Source organism: Melanerpes formicivorus, unplaced genomic scaffold (genome assembly GCF_026170545.1).
Source record: "Melanerpes formicivorus ecotype bairdi unplaced genomic scaffold, bMelFor1.0.p_v2 SCAF_76, whole genome shotgun sequence".
In the NCBI taxonomy this organism is placed as follows: domain Eukaryota; kingdom Metazoa; phylum Chordata; class Aves; order Piciformes; family Picidae; genus Melanerpes; species Melanerpes formicivorus.
The window spans coordinates 2,413,057-2,440,377 of NW_027142428.1; the positions used below are offsets into that span (position 1 = coordinate 2,413,057).

Below are 27,321 nucleotides of genomic sequence, written 5' to 3' on the forward strand. Positions count from 1 at the left end.
TTGCAAGGAAGGCACAGCCTCCACCCTTGCCTAGAGCTGCTCCTTCCTTCTCCCTCTGCCCAGCTGCTTGCTGTGTGAGTCCCACCTCAGCAAGGACATCACTGCAGCGGAGGCTCATGCGTGCAAGCTGGAACTCCTCAGAGGGGCGAAGCCTAGCCAAGCAAGGGCTGCCTTGGCTCTCAACCCCCCAGCAGAAATAATATCCATGACACTCCAAGCTGTTTCAGGTTTTATTTTAGAATTTATAAAATTCCAGTGTCATCCATACTCATGAGCCTTTGTACATGTTTGCATATAGTCTCCAGATTCCAAAGTTAAGGCCAAGGGATCATTGCTATGGAAACGTACAATATGGAAGACGTCAAAGAGGAAATGGACACATGCCACAGTCTGCTGCAGAAGGAGGGGGTGGGGGGGACAGTACTAGGTACAATCACTTCATGACCTTCTTTAGAGTGGAGGGTCGGGCTATGGGGCACCAGCCCAGATGGTGGTGCCCCAAATGTAACTCAAGCCTAGCTGTGCAACTGGTGAGAGCTGGGGGGGAGGAAGGGGCGTAAAGAGGAAGAGGGTGGTGATAGGCTTGGTGATGCAGGACAGACCTAAACTAGGGGGATAACCAGTTTGTAACAGACACAGATGGGAGGGTGCCACCCTAGCTCTGCCTGCCCCACCCTGTCTCCCCTGCAGGAGGCAGGGCCACCCTGCCCTTCCAGAGAAGCCAGGTGCCCTGCAACACGCCGTGATCAGCTTCAGTCATGTCTCAAACTTAAGGAACACACTGTGAGGTTTTGGTTCAACTTCTGCAGAGCAGCCTCTTCCAAGAAGAGCTGGTGCAGGAAGCAGAAGCACTGGCCTGTCAGGCCTGCCAGAGAGAGGGAGAGGCGAGAGCCCTGGGCTCAGCTTGCCAGAGTTCTGGGCCTTTGCTGCTTAAGCAGCACTAAAGAAGAGAGGCTAGGGACTCCTGCTTGTCCAAGAGCTGAAGCAGCTGGGATAAAGAACAGCTCAGATGAGAGACTCTGAAGGACCGAGGCAGGGAAAGGAGGGAACCGAGACCCCACGTCCCCTGCCACCTTCCACAGAGACATGGCTGGAGGAGCTTGGACACAGCCCTCTTTGAGCAAGCGCTGGCAGGGCCTAGGTGCAAGTGGCCCAGAGTATGGAGCATGGATCACCCTCTACCCATACGATGGAGGCCTCAGGGAGGGCTCAAGGCCCCAGGCCAGCAGTCACTCAGTGCCACCAGAGCAGAAGCCTGACTAACAAGCCCTGCAGCTAGGGGCAAGGCTGCACCTATGGCCTGGGACTGAACCCTGGTATGGCTTAGCAAACAGCCCCAGGGTTCTGATTCACAGCCTGCCTCTTCATCAGCACACCCAGCCTGCTTCCAGAGGAGCTCCCACAAAGGGCTCCTCCTGCTTCTCCTCCACACTTCTGCTCTGGATGCCAGGGCAAGAGCTGGAACAGCTGTTTACCCACTTACACTGAGAGGCTGCCATCGTACTGACTTTTGAGGTAGAAAGAAGGCAACGGTAACAGGGTCCCTACCGCTCACCTCTAGGTGCTGCAGTGCTAGCAGACAGCTACAGCTTCTCCAGCTTGTGCTTCCCACCAGCTTCTCCTGGGCCGCGCCGCTGCGGCCGCTCTGGTGACCCAAACCTATCCCCATCCCGTGAGTCTGTGATGTGCTGGCTCGTCTGCCTGCTCACACTGCTGGCTGCTGGGGAGGGTGACCATGGGAGGGTGGGAGCTAGGAAGGGCTCTGTCATCACACACTGGAAGACTCATCGAGTGTGCAGGCTGAGGCTGTGCTTGCTGCGCCGCAAGGGGCGCGCTCGCTACGCGCTGCGCTCGGAGGCGTTTCCTTGGCCAGACTTAGCCGGATGTTGCTCTAGCCCCTTCCGTCTCTGCTGCCTCTACAGCCTACTGAAGAGTTTGCTCCTTTAAAAAGCAAGTTTCTGACCTTTCAGATTGTTTTGAAGTTCTCCCCACAGTCAGCATTAAATGAATTTTTGGCAGTTAAAAGGGGGGGGGGAGGGGAAAAGAGAGTTGATTGCACTCTACAAAGGTAAGGTAAGGCCTGGGATAAACACAAAGGAAAGAGGGCAAACGTTTTGGCTTTAGAAAGTCAAGGAAATTTATTTCCTGAGGTCATGAGACAGGAAGTAGATTCCTAGCCACAGTAAAGGAGGTCTCCTAATGAAGGCGAGAATGCCTAGTAAGACATGCTCAAGAGAGCAGATTGCTCTGCCAGCGCTTGGGAAGCTGCAAATCGTAGCCACTTGGAGTCAATTATGAAGTTTCTAACAAAAACACACACATTTAGTGTTTGAATCTGACTGGAAGTCTTGTTCCAAAGGAGGAAAGAATATCTATCAAGAGATGAGGGTGGGTCCTAGCCACGGTGATAGCTGAGGGGAGCAGGATGGGGTCTAGCACTCCAGACACCATTAGGAGACCTCTTGGGACAATTGACTTATGCTCCAGCCGCTGGGTCAGATTTCAGACAGAAGTATTTGTGGCAGGTTAGTGTCAGGTCAGCGGGCTGGAGGAGGTTCTGCTTCCAGGTCATTATCGTTTGGGTCCCCAGGGAAGAGTCTTGGGGGCCACTTGAGCCCCAAAGCTGGGGAAGTCTTCAGAACTGCTCATATCAGGGGCCTAGAGCAAACAAAAATGGAACAAGTTAAGCTCCTGCCCTGCTGAGAACGTGCATGGTGTGCCCCTGAGCTAAGCAGCATTTCTAAGGCCCCAGCAGCAGAGGAAACAGGCAAGTGCTGAAAGGGATCATTATGTCCTTCAGACAGTGGACAGCCAAGCCACCTATGAGGAGAGACTGAGGGAGCTGGGATTGTTTAGCCTGGAGAAGAGGAGGCTCAGGGGAGACCTTATTGCTCTCTACAACTACCTGAAGGGTGGTTGTAGCCAGGTGGAGGTTGATCTCTAATCCCAGGCAACCAGCACCAGAACAAGAGGACACAGTCTCAAGCTGTGCCAGGGAAGTTTAGGCTCAAGGTGAGGAGAAAGTTCTTCACAGAGAGTCATTAGCCATTGGAATGTGCTGCCCAGGGGGGTGGTGGAGACACCATCCCTGGAGGTGTTCAAGAGGGGATTGGACATGGCACTTGGTGCCATGGTTTAGTAGTCATGAGCTGTTGGGTGACAGGTTGGACTTGATGATCTTTGAGGTCTTTTCCAACCTTATTGATTCTATGATTCTATAACCTTTAGGAGTGGGCAGATAGGAGCAAATGGCAGGTGGATCACAGGCTTCAAGGACCCAACCTCAGTAAAACTCAGTGGGGAGGAGTGGGGTCAGGCCAGTCCCACAGCAGCACTGTGGCAGCTGTCCCAGCTCACTGCTCCCAGATAGAGCACAGCTGCAAACACTGAGCCAGTTCTGTGCTTCAGCAGAAGAGTCATGAGTCCTGGGGCCCCATCCCTACCACTAAAACCAACATGACCTGGCAAGACACTTTCTGGTAATGGTGCCCCATTGCTCAGCAGCTCCACAAGTCAGTCTGGGTGAGAAGAAAGAGACAGCTTCAGAAGCTGGAGAGACAGAGCCCAGGCCTGCTCTCAGCTTACACAGACCAGAGGGAGCAGGAGGGCCCTTCACTGCTTTCTGTGCCACCATAGGAGGGAGGGTGCTCAGTGTCCCCAGCTGAGATAGGAGGGCCAGACCTCAAAGTCCTTGGCAGAAGGTGCCACATGCCCTTTGCCCCCAGGCCTGTAGCAGAAGCAGCACTCACCTTTTCGTTGTTGACAGTGGCCCAGGGAGCATCTCTCACCACAAAGCCCTTGGATGGAGCCTTGGACTCTTCATGTGAGGAGGGTTTCATATACACCTGCATTGCCTCGTTATCCACTACATCTGCAAGCTGCAGTGACAATCTAGTCAGCAGGGGAATCTTGACAGCTCTTCCAAGTGGTGTAACATTAGCCACCCCCCTTCCCTCACTGTGCTGCAACCCATCCAAGGTCACCACTCTGTCCTACAAGGACCAAACACGGTGCTTCTGCACTAGCTTGAGGGCTACCAACTCCTAACTGATGCAAGCTGCAGCAAGGTGCATGCTGGTGGTATCCCAGCACTCTCGTTGTCCTTTCCTGGGCAGTGGGGCCAGTCCTTGCACTCTTTTGCAAAGCACAGCCTGGGTCTCAGTGCCCACTTGGTCTGAGGGACAGCTGTAGATGAGGGCTACCTGCCACCTGCACAGGGCTTGAGCTCTCTCATGCAGCAGTAGAAAACATCACATGGAAATACTTCAGAGATCCACCTCTATAGCAGAGGAAATTCTTGCTAAGCCCCTGCTGAATACTTACATATTCCTCCTCCAAGTTGAGGATGTGATCAATAGCTTCTTCCACATTCTCAGGGAGTCCTGTCACAGTCACACAGTTGGGGTCAGGAGCTCCACTCTGGGGAAAACGAATATCCACCTGCAACACAAGAGACCAGACAGGACTTACATCTGCACATCTGACAAACCACAGGCTCCCCTTCACCCTTCTCATCAGATTCACAGAAAGAAAAGCTCTGATCTGTTCAACTGCCACAAGTCTGTTTAGGATCTCCATAGTTCAGACACTGGTGGTGCAGTGACATATACCTGTCCTTAAAGCCTGGCAGAACAGAATCTGAAGTAAAGGCCCATCTTCCTGCAGCCCCTGCTGTTCACACAGCACAAGGGCCCTCCTGGAAAGAAAAAGACCTGGGGGGGCCTGGTTGACAGCCAGAGGTGTGCCCAGGTGGCCAAGAAGGCTACCAGCATCCTGGCATCAGTCAGCAACACTGATGAGCAGGACCATGGCAGTGATGTCTCCCTGTTGTCAGCACTGGTGAGGCCATACCTCGAGTTTTGGGCTTCTCATTACAAGAAGGACATTGAGGTGCTAGAGCAGGTCCAAAGGACAGCAATGAGGCTGCTGAAGGCTGTGGGAAACAGGTCTGGTAAGGAGCAGCTGAGGGAACTGGGGTTGTTTAGCCTGGAGAAGAGGGAGCTGAGAGGAGACCTTCTGTCTCTCTACAGCTCCCTGAAAGGAGGCTGGAGTGAAGTGGAGGTTGGTCTCTTCTCCCTAGTATCAGGTGATAGAACAAAAGGAAATGGCCTGAAATTGTGCCAGGGGAGGGCTAGATTGGAGATCAAGGAAAATTTCTTTGCTGCAAGAGTGGTCAGGCATTGGAACAGGCTGCCCAGGGAGGTGCTGGAATCACCATCCCTAGAGGTGTTCAAGAAATGTGTGGACAGGGCACTTTGGGGACATGGTTTAATGGCCATAGTGGTGTTGGGTTGACAGTTGGACTCAAGGATCTTCAAAGTGTTTTCCAACCAAAATACTTCTATTACTCCACAAAGTGCTCTGACACTGCTGCAGGCTATCTCACACCATCAATCCATGGGCATGAAGCACAATAAGCTTTGTTTCCTCCACAGATGAAACTGGTCCTGGCTGACAATCACTACATGGAGCTGGCTTAGTGCACCCCTTGCACAGAGCCACTGAGCTCTCTCACAGCTCACCTTCCAGATGGGAGCAAGAAAGCCACACAAGACAGGACCAAAACCCAAGGCAGCTCATTTAAACAACAGCCCAGCCAAGATACGGGTCCCCAGAGTCTCATCAACCTGAATTCACATTCACTGCCACCTCTGGAGTAAAGCACCCTGCTACTGCCACACGTTTGAAGGGCAGAGGTGCCCTTCCCAGAGCCAAGTTTGCCAAACATTACCTCTTTTGGAATCCTGAAAGTGTGTCAAGATTCCCAAAGTGAAAGGAATCAACAGTGGCCTAGAGAAATTAATAAAACCAGAGTATTTCCTTGAGCTCAGCCCAAGCTGAGGGGGTCTGGGTACAGTTTCCTTCCAGAGCCCCCAGCAACAGACCTGGTTATCCACTTGAAGTAACTGGAGTAGCTGACATAACCACATCCTCCCTTTGAAGGCCATACAGGACCCTGTCTGAAAGAACCTCACTAGAAGAGGGCTGCACAGAGGGGCAGAGCTGGAGGTGAGCAGGACAGCCCTGGCTTTTCTGTTGCTTCTGTTCCAGAAGAAGGTGCTCAACAGGAACAAGACTCAAAGACCAGAAGGAGCCTGACACTCCTAAGTTCAACCCCTTGCACCAAGCTGCTACCAAGCTCTTAGCAGACAAGCAAGCAGCACCCACTGCCAGCCAGGCCCAGCCCAAGAGGCGGTGCATGCCCCCAGCACTCACCTTGAACTCGTCCATGATCTTGCGGATGGCTTTGCCGCGCGCGCCGATGATGCGCGCGTGGACGCGATGGTCCAGGGTCACGTCCTCGGACACCATCTGCTCCAGCTCGCCAACGATCTTCATGATGGCATCCCGGGCAGCCTCGGCATTCTTTTCGTAGCCAGTGATGGTGATCTGGTCTTGGGCCTGGGGTAGCGGAAAGTGTAGAAGAGACCAGGCTGATAAGCAGCTGAGCAAACCTTCTCCCTGGGGCTCAGCCCTTTTACCCTTCACTTTACCCAAAGGCAATGCAGGGAGTTCAGAGCCCTAGAGAAGATGCTGTGCTCACGGAGAATCAGCAGCCCTCTTTACACCCCCTCTGACCTCTCACCTGGGTTTCATCATCCTTGTCAGGGAACTGGATGTTGACCTCATGCTCTGTGCGTATCTGGGTGATCACTGCTCCCTTCCGCCCGATAATCTTAGGGTGATATTTGGGATCCACGGTAACCGTCAGCTTGAAGCTTCGCAAGGCCTGCAGCAGGAGAAGCAGAGTGAGATACACCAGAGCAGGGAACACATCACAGCTGGTCCAGAAGTGTCCATCTATGTCCCAGTGTTTCCTTCTAGCATCTGAGATGCATGGTACAGATTCTGCAGGGTCATGCTTGAGTGTTTGTGGCTACACAAGAGCACCCAAGGCAAGTATTGTCTGGAGCCTTGAGCTTTCTCCAAGTTCAGCAAGGAACTACAAGTAGCAAACAACTATCCCAACTCACACTTCACCTATTTCTTCAGAGCTGTGAAAAGGATTCAGTGAAAATAGGTACAGACAGATCCCTAGCACAGTGAGGCTCCCACCCTGAAACCTCTTGAAGGTACATGAAGGCATGACAGAGCCTCAGACAGTCCAAAGTTACCCAAAGCAGAATCCCAAAACTCTCCCATCAGTTCTTGCTAAAACTTACAAACACTCTACACCTGCACAGCACCTGAGTGCTCTTAAAAGCCAAGGCAGGGGCAGGAGTCTGTGCACCTTCTGAAAGGACACCCAGAGATGGAAGCCTTGTTTGGCTAGAGGGAAAGACAGGCACAAGCCTTACCCGATCCTCTTGCTCAGCTTGCAGCTCCTTCACTCTTTCCAGCAGCCCAGCCTTGGCACGGTCCAGGTTGGTAGCCAGCCCAGTGATAGTGATGATATCAGACTGCAGCTCAGGAGCAGGGACCTGGATGTTCACCTGACAAACAAACAGTGGTTATGGTTTTGTATCACTTATAGTGCCCATCACTGCAGGCTGGCATCTTGCTGATCCTCTCCACCGCTAAGGCCAGCTTCCAACCATACTGCTCTGGTGGTCATCTGGTCTAACCCCACTGCTCAAGCAGGGCCACATGTAAGTGCTTTTGAATAGAACCTTGTTTCTTCAGCACTCAGCAGTGTCTGTGCCAGCCTGGAGAGGCTAGAAAGCAAATGCATGTTCAGCAGCACTGTCTGCAGCCAGCCTGCAGTCGCCTCAAGAATCCTGGTGGGCTTCTGGGGAATTCTCCCAAATAGGCAGGCATAGCAGAGCTGTTTCCCATGGTTTAGGAGAACAACTCTCACACTGATGAGGAATCCCTGTAGGCACCAAATAAGCCATGCAACACTCAGGGGCATCACCACTGATCACACAGTTTCAGCATGAAGCCTACCAAACCCCAGAGCCAGAGACTACATCACACAGGTCTCCTTCTCTCCTTACAGAGCCTGTATTCCATGGTCAAACAATGACAGTCCTGAGCATCTCTCAACTGATTGCCACCACCACAAACATGGTCACCTTGGATTGTCCAGGACAGAAAAGATGGGGAGAGGGCAACAACTTACTTCAAATTCATCCATCATTTTGCGTATCCCACTTCCCTTCTGGCCAATGATGTAACGGTGAAGATCAAAGGGAACTTCCACCTCAATGGTGACAGGAACCAAAGCCTGCAGGTGAGGGAGCACACTTTATCAGTTGAAGGACTTCTGCCTTTCAGCCTGCCATACTCTTGCCCAAAAGAACATGTTGCTAGATACAAACTCTACAGGAAGAGAGAACAGCTGCAAACACCAAGATGACCTCTTGAGTGTCAAAGCATTTTTCCCAAAGCAGCAGTCTCAAACACCACCTCTGGCAACAGGTTGGTTTCACATCCTTGGTTTCCACCTATGAGACTTGAAAAACATCACCAAAGCTAGACTGATTCAGCCTCAATCAGATTCTTCCTCTTTCCAGCTTTTTGCAGTGACAGAGGTGGAGGTGAACTTGCCATGAAACAAGCACATCCTGCTTTTATGGCAAGCAGCTCAGGGCTGCCCATGAGCTTCAACAGTTATAAGATCAGGCACCGTGATTCAAGCTAAACCACAGAGCAGAGGACTTCCTTTGAGCAGTACAGACCAGCTCTGCAGTTAGCATCAGAGGCAAACTGGAATGCCACCTTAACTGAGCACCCACTAGGTGTTCAAGAAACATATGGACATGGCACTTTGGTTTAATGCCATGGTGATGTTAAAGGTTTCTTCCAACCACAACAATTCTGTGATAAAGCCTGCAGTGCACTCCTTCCATCAGGCCATCCCTACCCGAGAGGACCAAGGGGCTTGGAAAGCCACCTACCTGCAGCGCCTCCTTGGCTGCCTCGCACTTCTCCCTGCGCCCAGAGATGATGATGATATCACACTTCTTGGGGGAGCAGGGATCCACATCCTTCCCCTCCTTGCCTTCCCCACCTTCCTCACCATTCTCCTGCACAGCTGGCTCTGCAACAGGGGCTGGCAACACGGAAAGTCTCATGTCAAATGCGCAGAGTCCCCTCCTTGCTTAACATGCCCCCCCCTAGGTCCTCAGCCTGGGCTTTGCCACAGGAGGCCAGACACTACAGACTGCTGTGGAGGAGCCCACTCCTAGCACAGGTAGCTTGCATGGCTTGGCCTGGAATGAGCAGGACATTCACTAAGTCTGCTTCACACCTTCCTGCACAGAACTGACACTGCCTCTGCCTGCAGGGGAAGGATCTGTGGTTGCACTACAGAAGCAGAGGCTGCAGTCCTACTTTATGAGAGGCAGTAAGGAAGGCTGTCAGCTCCTCCCTCAGAGATATTCACCAGCACAGCACCCGAAGGGTGGGGCTTGGCCAAAGTGCTCAACAGGTTCCAGCTGTGCTGGATTCAGTACATCCAGCATGAAGAGCAGGAGAGCTGAGAGACCTTAGTAAACCTGTAGAACCATTTTTGCCAGGGCTGGTCCTCATGTTGCCTGTGCCCTGTGGCAAGAACACGTTCAGGAGACCCAGGTCTGCATTTTACCTCAGAAAGTGTCCCCTCTTCCAAAGAGGGCAAGGTTGATGGTAAGCCCAGATTCAAGGGCACTGCAAGGAACACTTAGGGTCACTTCTCCATAGATTTAAGTAGAACATCTCCACTGGTATGGAGTGTAGGCTACACTATGCTATATTCATTTGATCACTCCAACTACCACATAAACATGCATCCATGGACATACCTGGGTTCTCCTCCCTGTCAGGGAATTTGATCTGGACGCCATAGTCCCGGGTGATCTGCTGGATCCGGGATCCTTTGGGGCCCATAATGGAGCGGTGGAACTTTTGTGGAATGGTGCATTCAATTGTCACTTGAGCTTCCTAGGAGAAAGCAGAGTTGTAGCTCTATTGTGATGCAACCTCTTACACAGCAGGAAGCTTGTGTTTGGTGAAATCCATAATGGACTGGATGTAGAAAGGAGTTAGAAAAGGGAATAGCTGCTGGTAGGGGAAGAACTGAACTGAAAGCTTCCTAGAATCTTTCCTCTCTCAGGTTAGCAGAGGATTTCTTTAATGAAGGCTGCCTCCAACCCATGATGTCAGAGGCTTCTGAGTCCAAAGCTCTTCATTACCCTGAAAGCTTGGAAACATTACAAAAGAGGAGAAGGATAAAAAAGGAGGGAAGGGAAGAGGAACCAGAACTCACTGTTTGCCAGAGTCATTATTAACAGCAGAGGAAAAGCCCAGAGAGCAACCACTGCCCAACACCAAGCATAGAAAGGCACAAGAAGGTTCCACTCTATTAATGTTCAGAAGTACACAAAAGAAGGGCCTCCAATTTCTAGTCCTAAAAACCAGGAAATGGTCAGAGGAAGCAATTGCTTCCTGCAGCATTGCCATTTTGGAGCCAACTGCCATTCCTCAGGCCAGGAACTACAGTCTGCAGACTTCGTGAGCCAACAGCAAAGTTTTAGATCCCCAAACTACTGTGAGACTTGTTCCTTCACAGCTTGGCTGTACAGTGGGATGAAGGAGGGCACTGCTGGAGCAACAAAGCACAATAGGAACAGTTTTCCTGTGACATACCAGGTCCTCAATGATCTCGTGGATGCGTTTCTTGGCTGCCTCCACGCAGTCCTTGGCTCCTTTGAGGGTGACTTTGTCGCTCTGGGTGCCGGAGCGGGGGAAGCTGACCATCACACCACCGTACTCGTCTGCAATCTCACGCAGAACCTGCCCTCTCCGGATCACAAAGTGGCGGTGGTGCTTGGGGTCAACCACCATGGAGTCTTCAACCACGTTATCCTGCCAACAGATGACAGCCAGTCAATCCTGCCTGCCCCGGTGCATGAGTCTTGCTTCATTCAACAGCAATCAGTTTACAGCCTCCCTCCAGCAAGTAGGGATGACCTTTTTGGGCTCACACAAAGGGCAGCAGACAGCTTCAGGACAAAGAGGTACTCTACACCAACTCCTTACGTTTTGCTACAGTGACAGGCAAGAAAGTAGAAAGAGTATTTCATACCAGGTTCTTGATGAGGGCCTCCAATTCCTTCTGTGCCTCTTTGACAGCCTCCTCGGTTCCCATGATAGTAATCAGCTCTTGATCTTTGTCCTCAGAGGTTGGGAAGATGATGCGGGCCCCAGTGTTATCACGCACCTTACGGATGTTGCCACCGCCCTTGCCAATAAGGAACTTGTGGTACTCTGGCTTTGCACGGAGGTCCACCGTGTAACTCTTGGTTTGCTGAAAGGAGTCAGATACTCATGGAACATACAGACAATACACATCAACAACAAGGTGCTGCCTGCACCCACATACAGAGTTGCAAGAGCGAGGTAGATGAAGCATGCCATCAACATCAAAAAGGTACAAGACATCTTACATCACGAACAGGACCCAAACTGTGTTCTCAAGGCTGAAAAGCTAACTGGGCATAAAAGTGAGAATATGAGCAGAAAAGACTTCCATAGGAGATGAGGGCTTGTCCCAGTATGGGTTGGCAAGTGACTTGTTGGAAAGCAGTGTAGAGAAGAGGGACCTGGGGGTCCTGGTGGACACAAGGATGACCACGAGCCAGCAATGTGCCTTTGTGGCCAAGGCGGCCAGTGACAACCTGGGGTGTATTAGAAGGGTAGTAGTTAGTAGGTCGAGAGAAGTTCTCTCCCTCTACTCTGCCCTGCTGAGGCCACATATGGAATAGTGTCCAGTTCTGGGTCCCTCAGTTCAAGAAGGGCCTCAGGGAACCACTTGAAAGAGTCCAGCACAGAGCCACAAAGATGCTGAAGGGAGTGGAACATCTCCCTGCTGAGGAAAGGCTGAGGGAACTGGGGCTCTTTAGCTTGGAGAAGAGGAGACTGAGTGGTGACCTCATTCATGTTTATTAAGATGTGAAGGGCAAGTGTCTGGAGGATGAAGTGAGGCTCAGTGACAAGACAAGGGCCAATGCATGCAAAGTGGAGCAGAGGAGGTTCCACAACTTTCAACTCTCATTGTGAGGATGACAGAGCCCTGGAGCAGGCTGCCCAGAGGTTGTGGAATCTCCTCCTCCAGAAACTTCCAAAACCATGCTGGATGCATTCCTGTGTGACCTGCCCTAGATGATCCTGCTCTGGCAAGGGTGTTGGACTTAATCACTGGAGGTCCCTTCCAACCCCTAACATTCTGTATGACATTTACACAAGGCAGCCTGACAATTTGCTGACTGCTGGTTGCAGAGGCAACCAACTGATCAGGAGAGCAAGTCCACAAGCTGATATTAGAAAGGGGTTTTTCTGGCTATTAAAATGACCAGCTGGTCAGTCAACCCACAACTCAGTGCAAGTTCTCAAAACCAGATATATGCAGTGCAGTGGAAGAAGTGGAGCTGGAATTCAGACAGATGTCAGGAAAAACGTAGAAGAGGTAACAGCAGAGAAAGCTGTTTCAGAGAAGTGTGGATACCAAATAACATTCAAACTACAGGAGTGGGGGAGTCTTAACCCCTTGAGAAGCATTAGCCAGTTCTTCTATCCATGGGAAAAGAACTCATTGTCTTCTCTTTTAATCATCCCAACAGGACTCAAATCCCTCAAAAGAGCATGAGGTTGGCTGATGCCAGAGGCTTCCCAGCAAGCAAAGAGGATCACTTCAATACCCAAAAAGAAATGGCTAGCCAAAACTATCTGCTCCTTCCCTTATAAGACAAGGCTCACCTTCTCCTCTGCCAGGTGCAGCAGCTGTTTCTTGGCTTTCTCCACATCCTGGGCTGGGCCCCTGATGGTCACTGTGTCACTGCCAGAGCCCTCAGTAGGGAAATGGATGTGTACTCCACCACACTCCTCCATAATGGAGCGGATGAAGCGGCCTTTGGCGCCAATGAGGGAATTGTGCAGTTTGGAAGGAATAGAGACCTCCACCTCTGTGATGTTGGCCTAAGAGAAAACAGTACCAAACTGTTAGCTAAGCTGCTAAAATGCATTTGCACCCACCCTGCTTACCCTCTAACCACCACGTTGCTAGGAGCTTCATGAAGTTGTGTGTAAGGAATGCCTGACCAGAGGTGCTTGAGACTGGCTGCTCCTGACAGCAGCAGCCACAAACTCACAGACTGACACTCACATTTGCCTGCTCCCTCTACACCCAGCTCTACCTCACTACAAGCACTTCTATATTTATGTCTTCTAGCATTATTTTCAAGTCCCTAATCTGCACAGCCCAGACGTTTCACTCACCAGCTCTTTCTGGATGGCAAGAATTCTGTGGCGAGCAGCCTCACAGTTTGCTCTCTTGCCTGTGATAACAATTGTCTCCGAGTTGCTGTTCTCTGCTGGGAGGTCAATTTTGGTGTTGCTTTCTTCACGGATCTAGTGAAAGAAAAAAGTTGTCTCAGAGGTGTTCCATGTCAGAAAAAAGCCCTTGGAATTTATATATTGTGCCCAGTTCTGGATCCCTCAGTTCAAGAAGGGTCTCAGCAACTGCTTGGAGGAGTCCAGTAAAGAGTCAAAGATGTTGAAGGGAGTGGAACATCTCCCCTCTGAGGAAAGGCTAAGGGAGATGGGGCTCTTTAGCTTGGAGAAGAGGAGACTGAGGGGTGACTTCATGCATGGTTATAAAGACAAGAAGGGTGAGTGTTGAGAGGACAGGGGCAGGCTCTGCTCACTGATGTCCAATGATAGGACAAGGGGCAATGGGTGCAAGCTGGAGCAGAGGAGGTTCCTTGGGAACACAAGGGAAAACTTTTTCACTGTGAGGGTGACAGAGCACTGGAGCAGGCTGCCCAGAGAGGTTGTGGAGTCTCTTTCTCTTGAGACTTTCAAAAACAGCCTGGATGTATTCCTGTGTGACCTGCCCTGAGTGACCCTGCCCTGGCAATGGTGTTGGACTTGGAGGTCCCTTCCAGCCCAAACCATTCTGTGATTTGACATCACCAATGAGCAGGAGAGAGCAATGAATGCTATTGAGCTGCAGACAGTGGCCATAGTGAGGACTGGAGAGAGGCAATACATCTCACCTTCTTGATGTTGGCACCTCCTTTTCCTATGATGTTCTTGTGGAATTGTTTGAAGATGGGGACAGAAATAGAAAAACTGTTTTCAACCTAAGGCAGAAAGGAAAAAAGAATTGAAAATTCCATTGTCATAGCAAGTGAAGCCCTGTCCCAGGAACTGCTAAGCAAGCTTCTGACAATAGGCTTACACCCAAGGAAGCTCTCTCTATGAGACATGAGCAAGAATAAGCATATAGCCCTTAAATAACAGGTATCACCCCACCTCTAGTCAGTGTCCCCAGCTCCCTAACTATGAGGTGTTTCAGCCCTAGCCAAGCCAGCATAGGTCTGCTTTACTTCAGGAATATGCAGGCACACAGAAGAGATCAGCACACCAAAGTCCCCCTTACCAGGTCTGCCACCATCTTTTGCATGTACTTGGTGCACTTCTCCACCTCGTTTTTGGGCCCTCTGAGCTGGACGATGTCACTCTTGTGCGCAGGGTCTGGGAAGTTGATGATAACCTGCAGGAGATGGACATGTACAGTCAGCTCAAGCAAAGGCAAGAATTGCTGTGGCAGCCACAAGCAGGACTTAGGGAAATCCCACACATCCCCCTTCCCATTCGGAAAAGGGTAACCATATTAGCAGCGCCTGGCCAAAAGAACTCTTCTTGGACACGCTAGATACAGAGCTGTGACGTTTATGAGCTTCAGCAACTGTATGTCTACTCCTTCAGTAGGAAATATCCCTTCCTCATCTCCTGGAGAGCCTTACCTCTGGGAATTTCTCCCGGATTTCCCGGATCCGCTCACCCTTCTGCCCAATGATGGTCCGGTGGAATTTCTGCTCGATGATTAGGTCCTTGGTGCGTTCATTTTCCTGATGAGAACAGAGTCTGCACTGAGTGTTCAGCAGAAGAGCTGAACTTCTATTTGCCAGTCTGCTGACTGACAGTTTACTTGCCAGCACTGTCCCACTTCCCTCCTCTAGACAACATTTATTCTAGGTTGACAGAGAAGGGGCATCCAAGGGAACAGAAGAACTCATCTGTGAAGAGGAGCTCACACTCGTCATGAAATCCACGTGCTTAGCAGGCAAGGGGCACACACTTGCACCAAAAGGTTACAAGGGAACTCAACAGCCCAAACCCTGCAGCCCCCCAAAGATCACATCCTACTCACCATACGGGAAGCAAGTTCCAGCAGCTCTTTCTTGGCCTGTTGGACCCCCTGTGGGTCTCCTTCAATTCTGATCAGATTGCTCTTCTCGTTGTCCGGAGGAATGCGTACAGACACCTTGTAGAGGTCCTTGATCCTGTTAACTTCAAGGCGAGGAAGCAAGTACCTCGATTATCACTGCTTAGAGCCAATTGTTTCTTGCCAGAGTGAGGCATCTGTTTCTTCCTCAAACAGCCCCACATTTAGGATCAGAAGATGATCATTTGTTTCTAATCCCAAATTCTTTTCCTGGGAGAAACTCACCAAGCAGATTTCTACCACCCCCAATTGGCTGTTAAAGCACAATTCACATAGAGCAACTCCAAAAGAAACCCAAAACAACAAAGAACCAAAAACCCAAAATCAAACCTGACAATTTTCCAACTGAAAAAAACCCAAACAACTCATGGCAAAGTAATCCCACCACTGTTCCACCTCCCAACACTCTCACACACTAAAGCCGCTCTAAGGCTGCACTGGCCGTTTTTCTCCTCATGCCAACATCACTCAGTAAAAGCAGAAGAAACATGATGGAGACAGCATGCTGGGTGAGCTACAGAGCCCCTGATATCATCTACTAAACACAGGGAGTCTGAGCATAAGAGGGATTAGGAAGGCACCCCACTTACTGTTAGCTCCATTCTTGCCAATGAGGTGCCGGTGGAATTTGTGGTCAACGTTGATTTCCGCATAATCCATCCGGTTGATCTGTAAAGAATTGCACAGGGCTAGGAAAGGCAGCTCACCACTTCTCCTGAGTTATCCCCTCAGGAACTGCCTACTGCCAGTACTGGCACTGAGTCTGCAGCTTGGATCATAGGATTGTTTTGGTTGGAAAGCACCTCGAAGACCACTGAGTGCAACCATGAGCCCAACACCACCATGGCCATTAAACCAAGTCCTCAAAGGGCCATGCCCGCTTTTTTGAACATGCCATTTTTCCAACACCTCCAAGGGATGGTGACTCCACCATCTCCCTGGGCAGCCTGTTCTAATGCCTGACCACTCTTCCACAATTTTTCCTAATATCCAACATAAACCTCCCCTGGCACAATTTCAGGCCATTTCCTCTCATTCTACGTCCTGATACTAGGCAGAAGAGACCAATAACCCCCTCCTTGCTCCAGGCTCCTCCCAGGGAGTGGCAGAGAGCCATGAGTTCTCCTCTCAGCCTCTTCTTCTCCACAATAAATAATCCCAGTTCCCTCAGCCACTCCTTGCAGACCTGTTCTCCAGACCCTTACCAGCTTTGTTGCCCTTGTCTGGGCACACTCCAGCCCTTCAATGTCCTTCTTGTAGTGAGGGGCCTAAAACTGAACCCAGTCCTCAAGGTGTGGCCTCACCAGTGCTGAGAACTGCCCTGGTCCTGCTGGCCACACTGCTGCTGATTGAGGCCCAGAATGCCGGTGGCCTTCTTGGCTAATAGAGCACACTGCTGGCTCATGTTCAGCCAGCTGTCAGCCATCTGCACAGTACTTATTAAACACTCAAAAGGGACTTAGATGACTCTCCAGCCAACTGATAGAGAACCTTTCCTTCTCTACATCTACATCTCTGCTGATTTTTGAAGAATGCTATTGGTAAGGTTTGTAACCAAGGGTTTTGCCCATCTGCCACACAACTTGTCTCCTGCAAGTTGTTCAGCGTGTCAGGACACTGCATGGATGTGATACACATCCAGACTCATCCTCTCTGCTCTGCTGCCCCTTCTTCCCCCAATTTCTTGTATACTGGAACCAGTAGCACCAACTTACCAGATCCTTGACCATAACTTCAATCTGTTCCTGAGCCACGTTCACATCTTCTGTAGGTCCTTCCAAAGTGATTTTATCCTCTCCTTCGGTGAATTCAATATGAACCTTGAGAGAGAGTAATGAATCCATGAAGAGTTTTCCAAGATACAAGCCAGGTCAATGCTGTTAGCCAGGCCTGTATCATCAATCCCTGCCACTAAGGGGTGGTTTCCTTCCCACAAAGTACACACATCATTCCCATGGTTTCAGAAGGCAGCAACTTAGCATTCACAGAGTCTAGAGCCCAAGGTTTTGGTGCTGCCCTGGAGCCCCCACAAGGACTTTGGGGTAGTTACTAACCTAGCCTTTCTCTAGACATCATCTAACTCACCAGGGAGAAGCCTCATTGAAGTCAGCATTTGCAGGTATTCTGCTCCACCAATTCTCAAACAAGTTCCACATACAGCTTCCTTTGAGGGGCTCAAGCCATCAGAACAACATAGGCTGTGCAGTGTTTGGCTTCCCTTAATACTAAGGTCTGCATCATTTCCTCCCTGGTGTTACCCATGCTTGAGTACATTTCTTTTTTATGCAGCGAGTGATCTGGACTAAACTGTACATCAGAGGGTGCTAAGCCAACCAGCTCATCCATACCTTTGGCATCTGCTGAGTTATTTTGGCCAGGTTTTGTCCTTTCTTTCCAATAATGAAACGATGAAGCCAAGAGGGGGCAGAGACCGAGGAGACGGTGAAACTGTTGGCCTGATGGAGAGAAAACAGAAGCTGCCTGAGGGACAGACTGAAGACACCTTCACAAAAATTCACTTCCAGTTCCCATGCCACACCGTCAGTGCTGACTGCTAAGCTGCATCTCTAACAGCCCAACAAAGACTACCCCCTCTACTTGTCAGGGCTCACAGATGTATCTTGATGGGACTCTGAGAGGAGGCTAGCCCATCTGGTCAGTACCTTAGCATAAACTTCAGTCAGCGCCTGCCCAAGCTTTTCAGGCTCGCCTCGCAGTATCACCGTCTCCGAGCTACTGTCAGTGGGTGGGATCTCGACAGAGACTCCAGTTTTCTCCAAGATCTCCTGCAGGGAATTCCCCTTGGGGCCGATGACATACTTGTGCTGGGACTTCTTCACCTCCACTGCAATGGTAGTAGTCTTCTTTTTCTGCAGGGGCAGAGGCAGTAGGGCATTAATTACAGTGGGGCAGGGAAGAGCAACAAGAAGAGTCACAAGGTGCAGTGAAACTCTGCACCCAGCTAAGAGGAAAGCAAAGGAGCACAGTGCTTCTGCAGGACACTAGTCCCTATTGGGCCCCTTCCTACAGAAAGCCTTGTGCTCAAAAATTCACAGGTGAAGCACAAACCCAGCATTTTTTGTCCAGTTCCCTGGGACACTACATGGAGGAAACCATATACACATGCCCTACCCTGCACAGGGGCTCAGTGCACAGCTCTCCCCCAGGCAGTGCTGTAATGCAAAAGCATGCAGGCTACAGTCTGTAAGCTGATTACCTCTGTTGAAACCCAGATCTATCCATGAGGAGAAACAGCCCAACACAGATATTCACAGCTATGTTGGCTGTGGAAAATAAGCTGGAGTAAAATTCACTGTTCAGTAACTTCTATTAGGCAGAAACTTTGCTATGGGCAGCTGGTCACTGCTGTAGACTTCACACTTTCTTGCTTAATAGCACCTGCCAGGGGAGTCCTTCATAGTCTGCTAATTGCCATGAAACTGAAAAGTGAAAAGTCTGCCACCTCCCTGGTGGTATCCCCACAAGTCCCACTCTGCTGAACGAGGAAATAAGGACATAGAACTGTTGGAGCAAGTCCAGAGGAGGGCCGCAAAGATGATCCAAGGGCTGCTCCTATGAGGATAGGCTGAGGGAGCTGGGGTTGTTTAGCTTGGAGAAAAGATTCTAGGGTCACCTTACAGCTGCCTTCCCATACTCGAAGGTTGCAATACCTGCCTTCCATTACCTACAGGAAAGCTGGAGAAGGATTTCTCATAAGGGTGTCCAGTAACAGGACAAGGGGGGATGGTTTGAAGCTGAGGGAGAGGAGGTTTAGACTGGATCTTAGGGAGAAGTTCCTCAGTATGAGAATGATGAGACACTAGAACAGGTTGCTCAGGGAAGTTGTGGATTGGAAGCCAGATTGGGTGATGCCTTGAGCAACCAAGTCCAGCTGAGAAGTAAGTGTCCCTGCCCATGGCAGGGAGATTGGAATAGATGATCTTTAAGATTCCCCTCCAACCTAAGCCGTCTGTGATGATGATCTAGGGCCATGTACTGCAAAGGCTGGTGAGCAAGAGCTGATGTGAGGAGGGTGCAACAGAGAGATGCTTTAGAGCAAAAGGGGAACAGGGACTATGAGCAGGTGTGGGAAGATGGGAAGCTATATGGACCATCCATACCTTCTCCTCATAGATCTTCTTAACACGAGCCACAGCCTGGGCTAGCTGTTCCTTTTCTCCTGTGAAGACTATCTCTGTCTTGTTGATGCTAGGTGGAGGAATGTTGATGCGTGTCCCCGTGTCCTGCATGAGCTCGCTCACCAGCTTGTTGTAGGGGCCCGCGATGAAGGGGTGGAACACCTTCTCCACGTCCAGCCGCTCCACGGCACGCTTATCCTGCAAGAGCCCAGAACGCGCCTCGCTGGGAACTGCCCTCCATGTGACAGTCTCTGCCAGATACACCTAAGCTCCCAGTGCTGCACTGCTTGACACTGGCCCAGGACACCCTTCTCAGATGGCAGATCTCCATCTCCTTCCATCTACAAACACTGCTGTTGCTGCTGTTGATTTACAACTTTCACCTCTGTGATCTCGTCTCATCTCTGCTGGCACCTAACTGGGTTCACCCCAAACACAAAACACACTTTTCTGATTTCACCCTTTCTGGGGCTTGAGCTGCAGAACTTGAGGGAGGTACTCATACAGCACAGAACATGACTCTGCTCAGACTAACACATTAGCCACTGAGTGTGGCTACAGTGGTTACAAACACCTGATAGACCATGGAGATGAAAAACGGCTGTGCAGCTAATGCCAGGAGAGAGACCACAGCACTGCAGTACCTGCTCAGCAGAGATAAGCAAGATCTCGTGTCTGGCCTTCTCAATCCCTTCCTTAGTGCCAGTGATCTTGATCTGGTTGCTGGGGTCATCCGGGCGGGGGATCTGGATTTTGGTTGCAGTTTTGAGCTCCAGGTCCTGCAGCTTCTCACCATTCTTTCCAATGACAAAACGGTGGTGCTCCTTGGGGATGGCAACTGTCGCTGAAGCCTGCAAGACATGAACCAAGCACCTGTGAGAATCCTTGCCAGCACTGACAGATCCACAGGAACAGAGCCAGGGAAAGCAAGTTAGATGTTGCTTAGTGGTACCACTGAGGAGCAAACACAATCTTTCCCAACACGTTCTGAGGACTGATACTGTACCAGAACAGTCAACCTACAGTGCCTGTCTACCAGCAGTCTGAAACGCATCTTCCCTCAAAACCCTTCTGTTTGCACTGCAGCAATATCTTGAATCACAAAACACCTTTAGGCACAGACCAGGAGGTGCCCATCCACCAGTGTAAGACACTGGAGCAGTGCCGGACAGCAGCTGAGATGACGGATCACAGGTGGAGTTTATCTGAACTCTGACATCTGCTGCCAAGGCTACAGAGAGCAAGACATACAGTCTGACTCCTAGGAAACAGAAATTCAACACCAGAAACCTATTCCAGCAGGTAGACAGTTAGGTGATGCTTACTGCTACTAAGGTTTCTCAATATAGCACAGGATACTCCTGGGACTGCTTCTAGAAGGACCCACTTGGAAAAGGGGTTCCAAGAGCTTCTCCCAATCTACCACTGAAGGGTTGGTCTGTAACAGGGATTCCTGACTTATTCTCTTCTCACCAAGTTTACTGACCTGACAACTGATGGTTGCTACCATGCTCTTGATGCCTGTGAACATGCAGCTACTAATAGTAATTAGACTCTTAAAACTCAAGGTACAACAACAAAACCCCAAAGCAAATCCTACAAAACAAAACAAGAAGATCACTTGGTGCAACTCTTCTACTCTGGGTCCATGTACTGAAGCCACCAAAGCCTAGGAGAAACTGGGAATATAGACACACCTTTCAGAGCTGGGGCCAGTGCAGTAGGAGGTGTATTTGAGGACAGTGGGTCATGCATCTGTGGCAGTAGGACTTGAACTACATTTCAGATGCACAGTATGTAGGGTTTGTCCCTTTCTCTTCCCTCTGGCAGGGTGTGACACAGAGGCTGAACAATGCTAAGCAGACATGGTATTAACTATTGCAGTTACTGCATTAACTACCTTTGATATCACACTTTGAAACACACAGAGACCTGGCTGATATCCTAACAACTTACCACCTTGATTATCAACCTAGAGGATAGGAGAAGCAGCTAAAACAACGGGCCTGTGGCTCCTTACCAGTGTGGCTTGAGTTATGCAATCCAGAACCGTGACCTGAAGCTTTCGGGTTTTGGCCTGATGTCTTCTCTGCTTTTCTTTCTCCCATCCCTCCAGGTCCTCCAGAGAAAGCACACACTACCTGCTTTGTCTGAGGGGCCTGCCCCTCTCCTCACCAGCACCTCAACACAAAGTCACTGTTTGCAATTCAAGTGCTCGGAGATTGCAGACTCTACCCTTCCTGCAACACCATGGCCTGTAATTAGCTTTGACTCCTATTTTAAGCCTCATTTCCATTCCAAATTGGCAATTGTGTGCTTTGAAAATATATGGCAAAGCTGAATTAGTCATCTAATAACACCTCTCTGACTTGTAAGCACACACACCCAAGGGTCTCAGAGCACTGGACAGTCTGGGGATGAGCAAAGATGAAAAGAGAAAACAGTTAGCTGCCCTCACCTGAGTCTGCAGCCGAGCAACAATCTCCTTCCGAGCCTTCATGACTGCTTCCAGCTTACCAGAGACCATGATGGAAAGGCCCTGGTCCTTTGCAAGAGATAGCTCCAGGTGAGCTCCTGTCTTCTGCATGATGTCAAGGCAGATCTTTGCCTGCTCACCTTCTCCAAACTGATTCATGTCCTTGTATTTCCTCTCCTCCAGTGGCACATGGAACACCTGCTCAGGTACAGGGCAGATAAAAGGAGTGAGTGTTGATCTGCTGGAGGCTAGGAAGGCTCTGCAGAGGGACCTGGACAGACTGGATTGAGGGGTAAACAGGATGAGATTCAACAAGTGCAAGCGCTGAGTCCTGCACTTGGGTCACAACAACTCCCTGAACACTTCAGGCTTGGGGCAGAGTGGCTGGACACTGCCAAGCAGGGAAAGACCTGGGGGTGTTTATCGACAGCAGATGAACATGAGCCAAGACCAGGGTGTCCCCCTGTTCTCAGCACTGGTGAGGCTACACCTTGAGTATTGGGTTCAGCTTTGGGCTCCTCACCACAAGGACATTGAGGGGCTGGAACAGGTTCAGAGAAGGGCAATGAAGCTGATGAAGGGTCTGAAGAACCTTGTGAGGAGCAGTGAGGGAAGTGAGGTTGTTTAATCTGGAGAAAACTATGCTGAAGAGAAACCTCACTGCCCTCTGCAACTCCCTGAAGGAAGCTGGGGAGAAGTGGGAATTGGTCTCTTCTCCCTAGTAACAAGTGATAGGACAAGAGGAAATGGCCTCAAGTTGCACCACTGGAGGTTTAGGTTGGATATTAGAATTAACTTCTTCACTGGAAGAGTTCTCAAACACTGGAACAGGATGCCCACGGCAGTGGTCAAATCCCCATCCCCGGAGGTGTCACAAGAAGGCAGAGATGCGATGCTGAGGGACATGGTTTAGCACCAGCCTTGGTAGAGTTTGATAATGGCTGGACTCTATGATCTTTAAGGTCTTTTCCAATTGAAACAACTCTGATTCCACAAGGGCACATCAAGCAGTCAGTACGCTTTTGATTGCCAGTCCCTCTCTTGCTGCCACAGAGAACTTTACTGGCATACCAGTGCAAGCCATTAGTCTTTCCAGTGAGGACACCAAGCTGCCACCAGGGAAAGCACGAGAGCACTGCAGCAGGCAGTCTGCTCCATACTGGTACCTTCCTAAAGTATGTGCTGTGAGGGAATGCTTTAATGGATTAGTGCTCACTACTTGAATTCTGCAATCCTCCCTTCAGGCCTGCTTCAGCAATTTGTGGAGCAGGGATACAGAGCTCTTTCTGCCCTTCCCTCCAGAGCAATCCTAGCTCAGCTCCAATCCTTCTCATGCCTCAGGGTAAAGTACAGCAGAGAGGCTGTCAATGTGACACACTAAGGATTTTATACTTGAGGGAAGGCTTGACCTCATCTACTTTTTGGAGAGAGGAAAAGGGAAGAATAAGACACCCACTCCCACCAACCTGAGTGATGACAGAAGCCTTTATTGGTCGAATTTTGCTCCAGGGCCCAGAAGGTTCCTGGGCAGCTTCCAAACATGGTGCTTTCTCAGGGAGAGGAGGGAAGGCTTCCTTGTAGGTTGGAGGATCATTCTCTTCTTCAGAGTTTAAAGCTGTAACTGGAGTGAAGCACACAGGGTAAATTACATGCTCTCCCTGAAGAAATCTCCCTATTACAAAATAGTGCAACTGGATTTAGGCACCACTAGCATGGGAGAGCAAATGACTTGTACACTGCTATTAATCTCATGACAGTTATGCTTGTGGAACAGCCTAGTCCAGAGCACAATGGACCCCAGCACAGTATGGACCACAGAAGCTACTAACCAACCAACCCTGTCTGAGCTGGCACTACAGACAACAGGAAGTAAATGTGCAAGTGAATGGTGCCAGCGAGGGGGGCTTGATTAAGAGAGAACAGACTGAGCAGAAAGAAGTGGAAGGAACAGAGGAAGGCTGCAGGTCAGAAGCAGATAAGACACAAACATCCACCCAGGAGGAAGGCGGGGAGAAGCACTGTAGTTAGGGCAGAGTCCAGGGAAAGCCTGTATCCTATGTTCAACTCAGTTGTGCACTGGGCCATGCCAAGTAGGTCAGCTCACAGCTGGAGGATGGGTACTGAAACTCATCACTAAGTCAGTTAGTGCAGCTAAGCTGCCTTCCCCCAGCACCTGGCTGAGCAAAGGAAGGCAACAACAGCCCAACACACTGATCCCACCAGACTGTCTTGTAAGCCAAATGCCCCATGCTTGCATGTGCCTCATCATGTCACAGCTGACAGCACTTCCAGCCACAGTGCTATGAAGAGCTGAGGCTTGCTTCCCCCAGCCCTGCACTGCACAGCACCATCACTGTGCTGTTAGCAGTGCAAAGGCAAGAGTTTAGTGGACTGATGTGTGCAACATCTGCATGCAGGGAAGCAGCTGTATGGAGCAAGCTTGGGTAACAGCAAGGAACCCTGCCTGTGCTGTCTGCATTCAGGGGCACCTCATAGGAACTCCACAGTGTTGTCTCACCTTTCACCTGCTGCTGAGCCAGGCCGCTGCGGTGTTCAGCAAAGCTCTCCTGGGTCAAAACTGCCACGGAGCTCATTGTCGACTTCCCACCCACACACAATCCGGGTATGCCACTGGAAGAGAAAGAAGTGGCAGCACTGTTACCAACACCATTCAACGTGCAACAGAAGTCACTCCAAGAAGGCAAAGCATTTGTCACTGAGCACTTTCCCAGCCAGCCTCTCAGAAAGCATCTACGGTACCAGTCTGCTGCCCAGCCCTCTTGCTGAACCAGAGGGAAAGTCAGGGAAGATATTTCCTCACAGCACAGGGGACATCAAAACAAGATTTTCTCCTTAAGAAAGCAGAGGATGTGCAACCTAAGGTGGTCACTGGAAAGGGGGATTGCAAAAGTTGTTGAAGTGTACTCTAATTATTCTCTCAGTTGTTAATGGTGAGGGTTGGACTCACAGAATCACCAAGGTTGGAAGAGACCTCAAAGATCATCAAGTCCAACCAACTCGATCTTAAAGATCTTTTCCAACAGTAACAATTCTATGGTGTGCAGCTTTGAAATGAGTATTCAAAGGTCTGGACAGCCAGCCTAAGACCACTGTGTAACCCTGGAGAGAAAACACAAAGGACTCAGAATCCTGCCTCTTCCTGAAAAGGACTGACTTAGGTGTCTGAACTCCCACTGACTTAGGGATACACTGAGAAAGCCACTCTGATAAGCAGGCTTAGCAGCAGCCAGATCTTTGGCTCTCCCAAAATAAGAACTTACCAGCTAAATGGTCAGTAGCCAGAGAGTCCGTCCTGTAAGCTGCCCGTCTGTCAGCCTGCCAGCTTTTGCTTTATAGGGAAAAAAGTGAAAACAATTTAAATTAAGAGACTGCTCCAAGACAAAAGGAAAACGTGACACTCCCATAGCTGGAACTCCCAACAAACCCCACCACCTATACTGTTTCAAACTTGCACCCCACCCAAAACGTTCTCACACGGAGTTACATCTTGTCCTTTAGCCGACATGTTTTACCACAGCTACAGGCAACACCACCAACTACTTAAAACTCACAGCAGGAAGCTGGGAGTAGCTACTCTTTCATCACACTGGCTACAAGAGCAGCCATCCAGTGTCAGGCAAAAATAGTCAATTAGTAACAGATGTGCAAGAGAGACATGAAATTTCAGGGTTGTAAGCAACAGCATCAACATCTAGTCAGAGAAAACTAGCAACCTGAAAACCAGCCAACATCACTGCCATCAGTCAGATGTTAGGAATGCAGTTTATTGGAGCTTGGGTGAATCAACACAGACATCCTTACAGACTAAGTCAAACACTCAGGGCTATCCACACATAGCTGCTGGTCAGTCCACCTCTTCATTTTTTTATTGTACCAGGCACTGAATTCCGTGTCCAGGCCTAAGTCAGAAGAACGAAACCCATGCAGGTTTTTATGGACTATTTCGGATGCACACACAAGATGGAAACCAGGAAAAAAGTTACACTGTTGATGGGAGCTTTACATCCCCTGGACTTGCAGAGTTACTGAAAAAGTGTTTAGGTGGGTAAGTGAAAATGCAAAAGCCAGCACAACACAGCACACATTCTGCCAGATGCACAACAGCTCCCCACACCTGCAGTGGTTACGCCTGCTCTTGCAGAGCTTGCACTACTGAAACCCAGTGCCTCTGAGTGCTTTCAGGACAAGAGACCTCTATCTCCCACACAAGTCCTGCAGTTCTGCTCACATCTTCTTCTCAACAGCAAACTCAGGCGCTTTTCAGCAAACTGACAGTTGCCGTTTCTAACCTCCCAATGTGCCAGAAAAGGTTCTCAAAGCACAGTGTTGCTGATGTGTGTCTCACATCACGCTTATGTTGTGACACAGCAAAAGAAGGTGACAGCAGCAAGAGGGAAGAACAAGGGCAGCAGCAATGCAGCTGGGCCACGTAGACCTGATATGCCCCCAGTGAAGATCAGGGTGTTTTCCCCAACTTCAAGAAGCCTCTTATCTGGCACAAGAAAACACCACCTGTGCTATCACAGCAATAGAGGTAATGTTGCAATTAATCCTGTAACAATCTGCTAATAGGAGAGGGCAGCTACCAGGCCAAGGCCAGCTAGCCAAGCTGTCTGAAAAGCACAGCTGTTGCAGCATGCAGAGGCTCTGCAAGACATTCACTGCTCTACACAGAAGGGTGGTTAGCATCTCCTTGCACTGCTGTGTAACACTGGTTACATGCCCATGGTACAGGACCGTGTCTTGGGCTCTCACAGAACTAAGGAAAGCAGCACACTACTTGTCCTAGACTGTTTTAGCAAGGCTTGCAGACTCTGCTGCTGGTTCCTCCAGCTCAAGCATGCCACCACCTCACAGCAAGCTGCAAACAGGAACAAGGGCAAGAGCGAGAAGCACCCCAGACATCACAGGCAGCTGCCAAGGCCTAGCTAGAGCCTTGCTAACAGCATGGGTGTGCTTGTAACTTTCATTTCTCGGGGAAGTACCACCTGGCTCATCTTGCTCTACTTCTTAGAGGGGAAAGGTAAGGATTAGAAGCAAAAAAATGACACCAAATATATAGCACCTGCCAGAAAGCCACAATCTCCAGGCACAGCTGCTGGTTTCACTGTGTCCACACTAGCTGCGGTGTGTAGACTTACCTGCAGCCTCCACCTCACAGATCATCTAGACATTCAAAGAGAAACCTAAGGGCAGCATTTCTCAGTATGAATTGTGCTTCATCACCCATAAGGCAAGCTAAGAACAAATGCTCCTCATCTCCAGTAACCCCAAACATCTGGAATATTGCACGCCTCAGGGACTAATCTCTGGCCAAAACTGGCAACAGCCATCAGAATGGTATTTTAGAACGCAATGTCAAACCCAGCAGCTCAGGTGTTGCATTTGGAGTCTACATCTCCTTGACTTACTACTAAACCTAAGTTTCCAAACCTAAGTTTGGAAACTAAGGTTACAGCTACATCATGCTAGCA

At 50.0% G+C, this 27,321-nt stretch overlaps 1 protein-coding gene across 2 annotated transcripts in view; it reads right to left on the bottom strand.

Moving 5' to 3' along the window:
* Window positions 1-217: 217 nt before the first annotated feature.
* The window catches only part of HDLBP (high density lipoprotein binding protein), a 44,695-nt gene continuing 17,591 nt past the window's right edge, over window positions 218-27,321 (bottom strand). For both annotated transcript variants that reach the window (XM_068164019.1, XM_068164020.1), the window contains exons 2-28: window positions 25,108-25,175; window positions 24,345-24,457; window positions 23,293-23,447; window positions 21,809-22,024; window positions 19,995-20,201; window positions 19,333-19,548; window positions 17,875-18,081; window positions 17,560-17,667; window positions 16,927-17,031; window positions 15,802-15,880; window positions 15,137-15,276; window positions 14,730-14,834; window positions 14,363-14,476; window positions 13,977-14,063; window positions 13,198-13,329; window positions 12,679-12,897; window positions 11,009-11,230; window positions 10,570-10,788; window positions 9,726-9,864; window positions 8,841-8,995; window positions 8,063-8,167; window positions 7,299-7,433; window positions 6,587-6,730; window positions 6,217-6,402; window positions 4,324-4,440; window positions 3,750-3,878; window positions 218-2,658 (exon numbers count right to left, since the gene is read on the bottom strand). In XM_068164019.1, the coding sequence (XP_068020120.1) occupies window positions 2,572-2,658; window positions 3,750-3,878; window positions 4,324-4,440; window positions 6,217-6,402; window positions 6,587-6,730; window positions 7,299-7,433; window positions 8,063-8,167; window positions 8,841-8,995; window positions 9,726-9,864; window positions 10,570-10,788; window positions 11,009-11,230; window positions 12,679-12,897; window positions 13,198-13,329; window positions 13,977-14,063; window positions 14,363-14,476; window positions 14,730-14,834; window positions 15,137-15,276; window positions 15,802-15,880; window positions 16,927-17,031; window positions 17,560-17,667; window positions 17,875-18,081; window positions 19,333-19,548; window positions 19,995-20,201; window positions 21,809-22,024; window positions 23,293-23,447; window positions 24,345-24,420 (3,804 nt within the window). In that variant the 5' untranslated portion in view covers window positions 24,421-24,457; window positions 25,108-25,175 and the 3' untranslated portion in view covers window positions 218-2,571. The remainder of the gene's footprint in view (window positions 2,659-3,749; window positions 3,879-4,323; window positions 4,441-6,216; window positions 6,403-6,586; window positions 6,731-7,298; window positions 7,434-8,062; window positions 8,168-8,840; window positions 8,996-9,725; window positions 9,865-10,569; window positions 10,789-11,008; window positions 11,231-12,678; window positions 12,898-13,197; window positions 13,330-13,976; window positions 14,064-14,362; window positions 14,477-14,729; window positions 14,835-15,136; window positions 15,277-15,801; window positions 15,881-16,926; window positions 17,032-17,559; window positions 17,668-17,874; window positions 18,082-19,332; window positions 19,549-19,994; window positions 20,202-21,808; window positions 22,025-23,292; window positions 23,448-24,344; window positions 24,458-25,107; window positions 25,176-27,321) is intronic.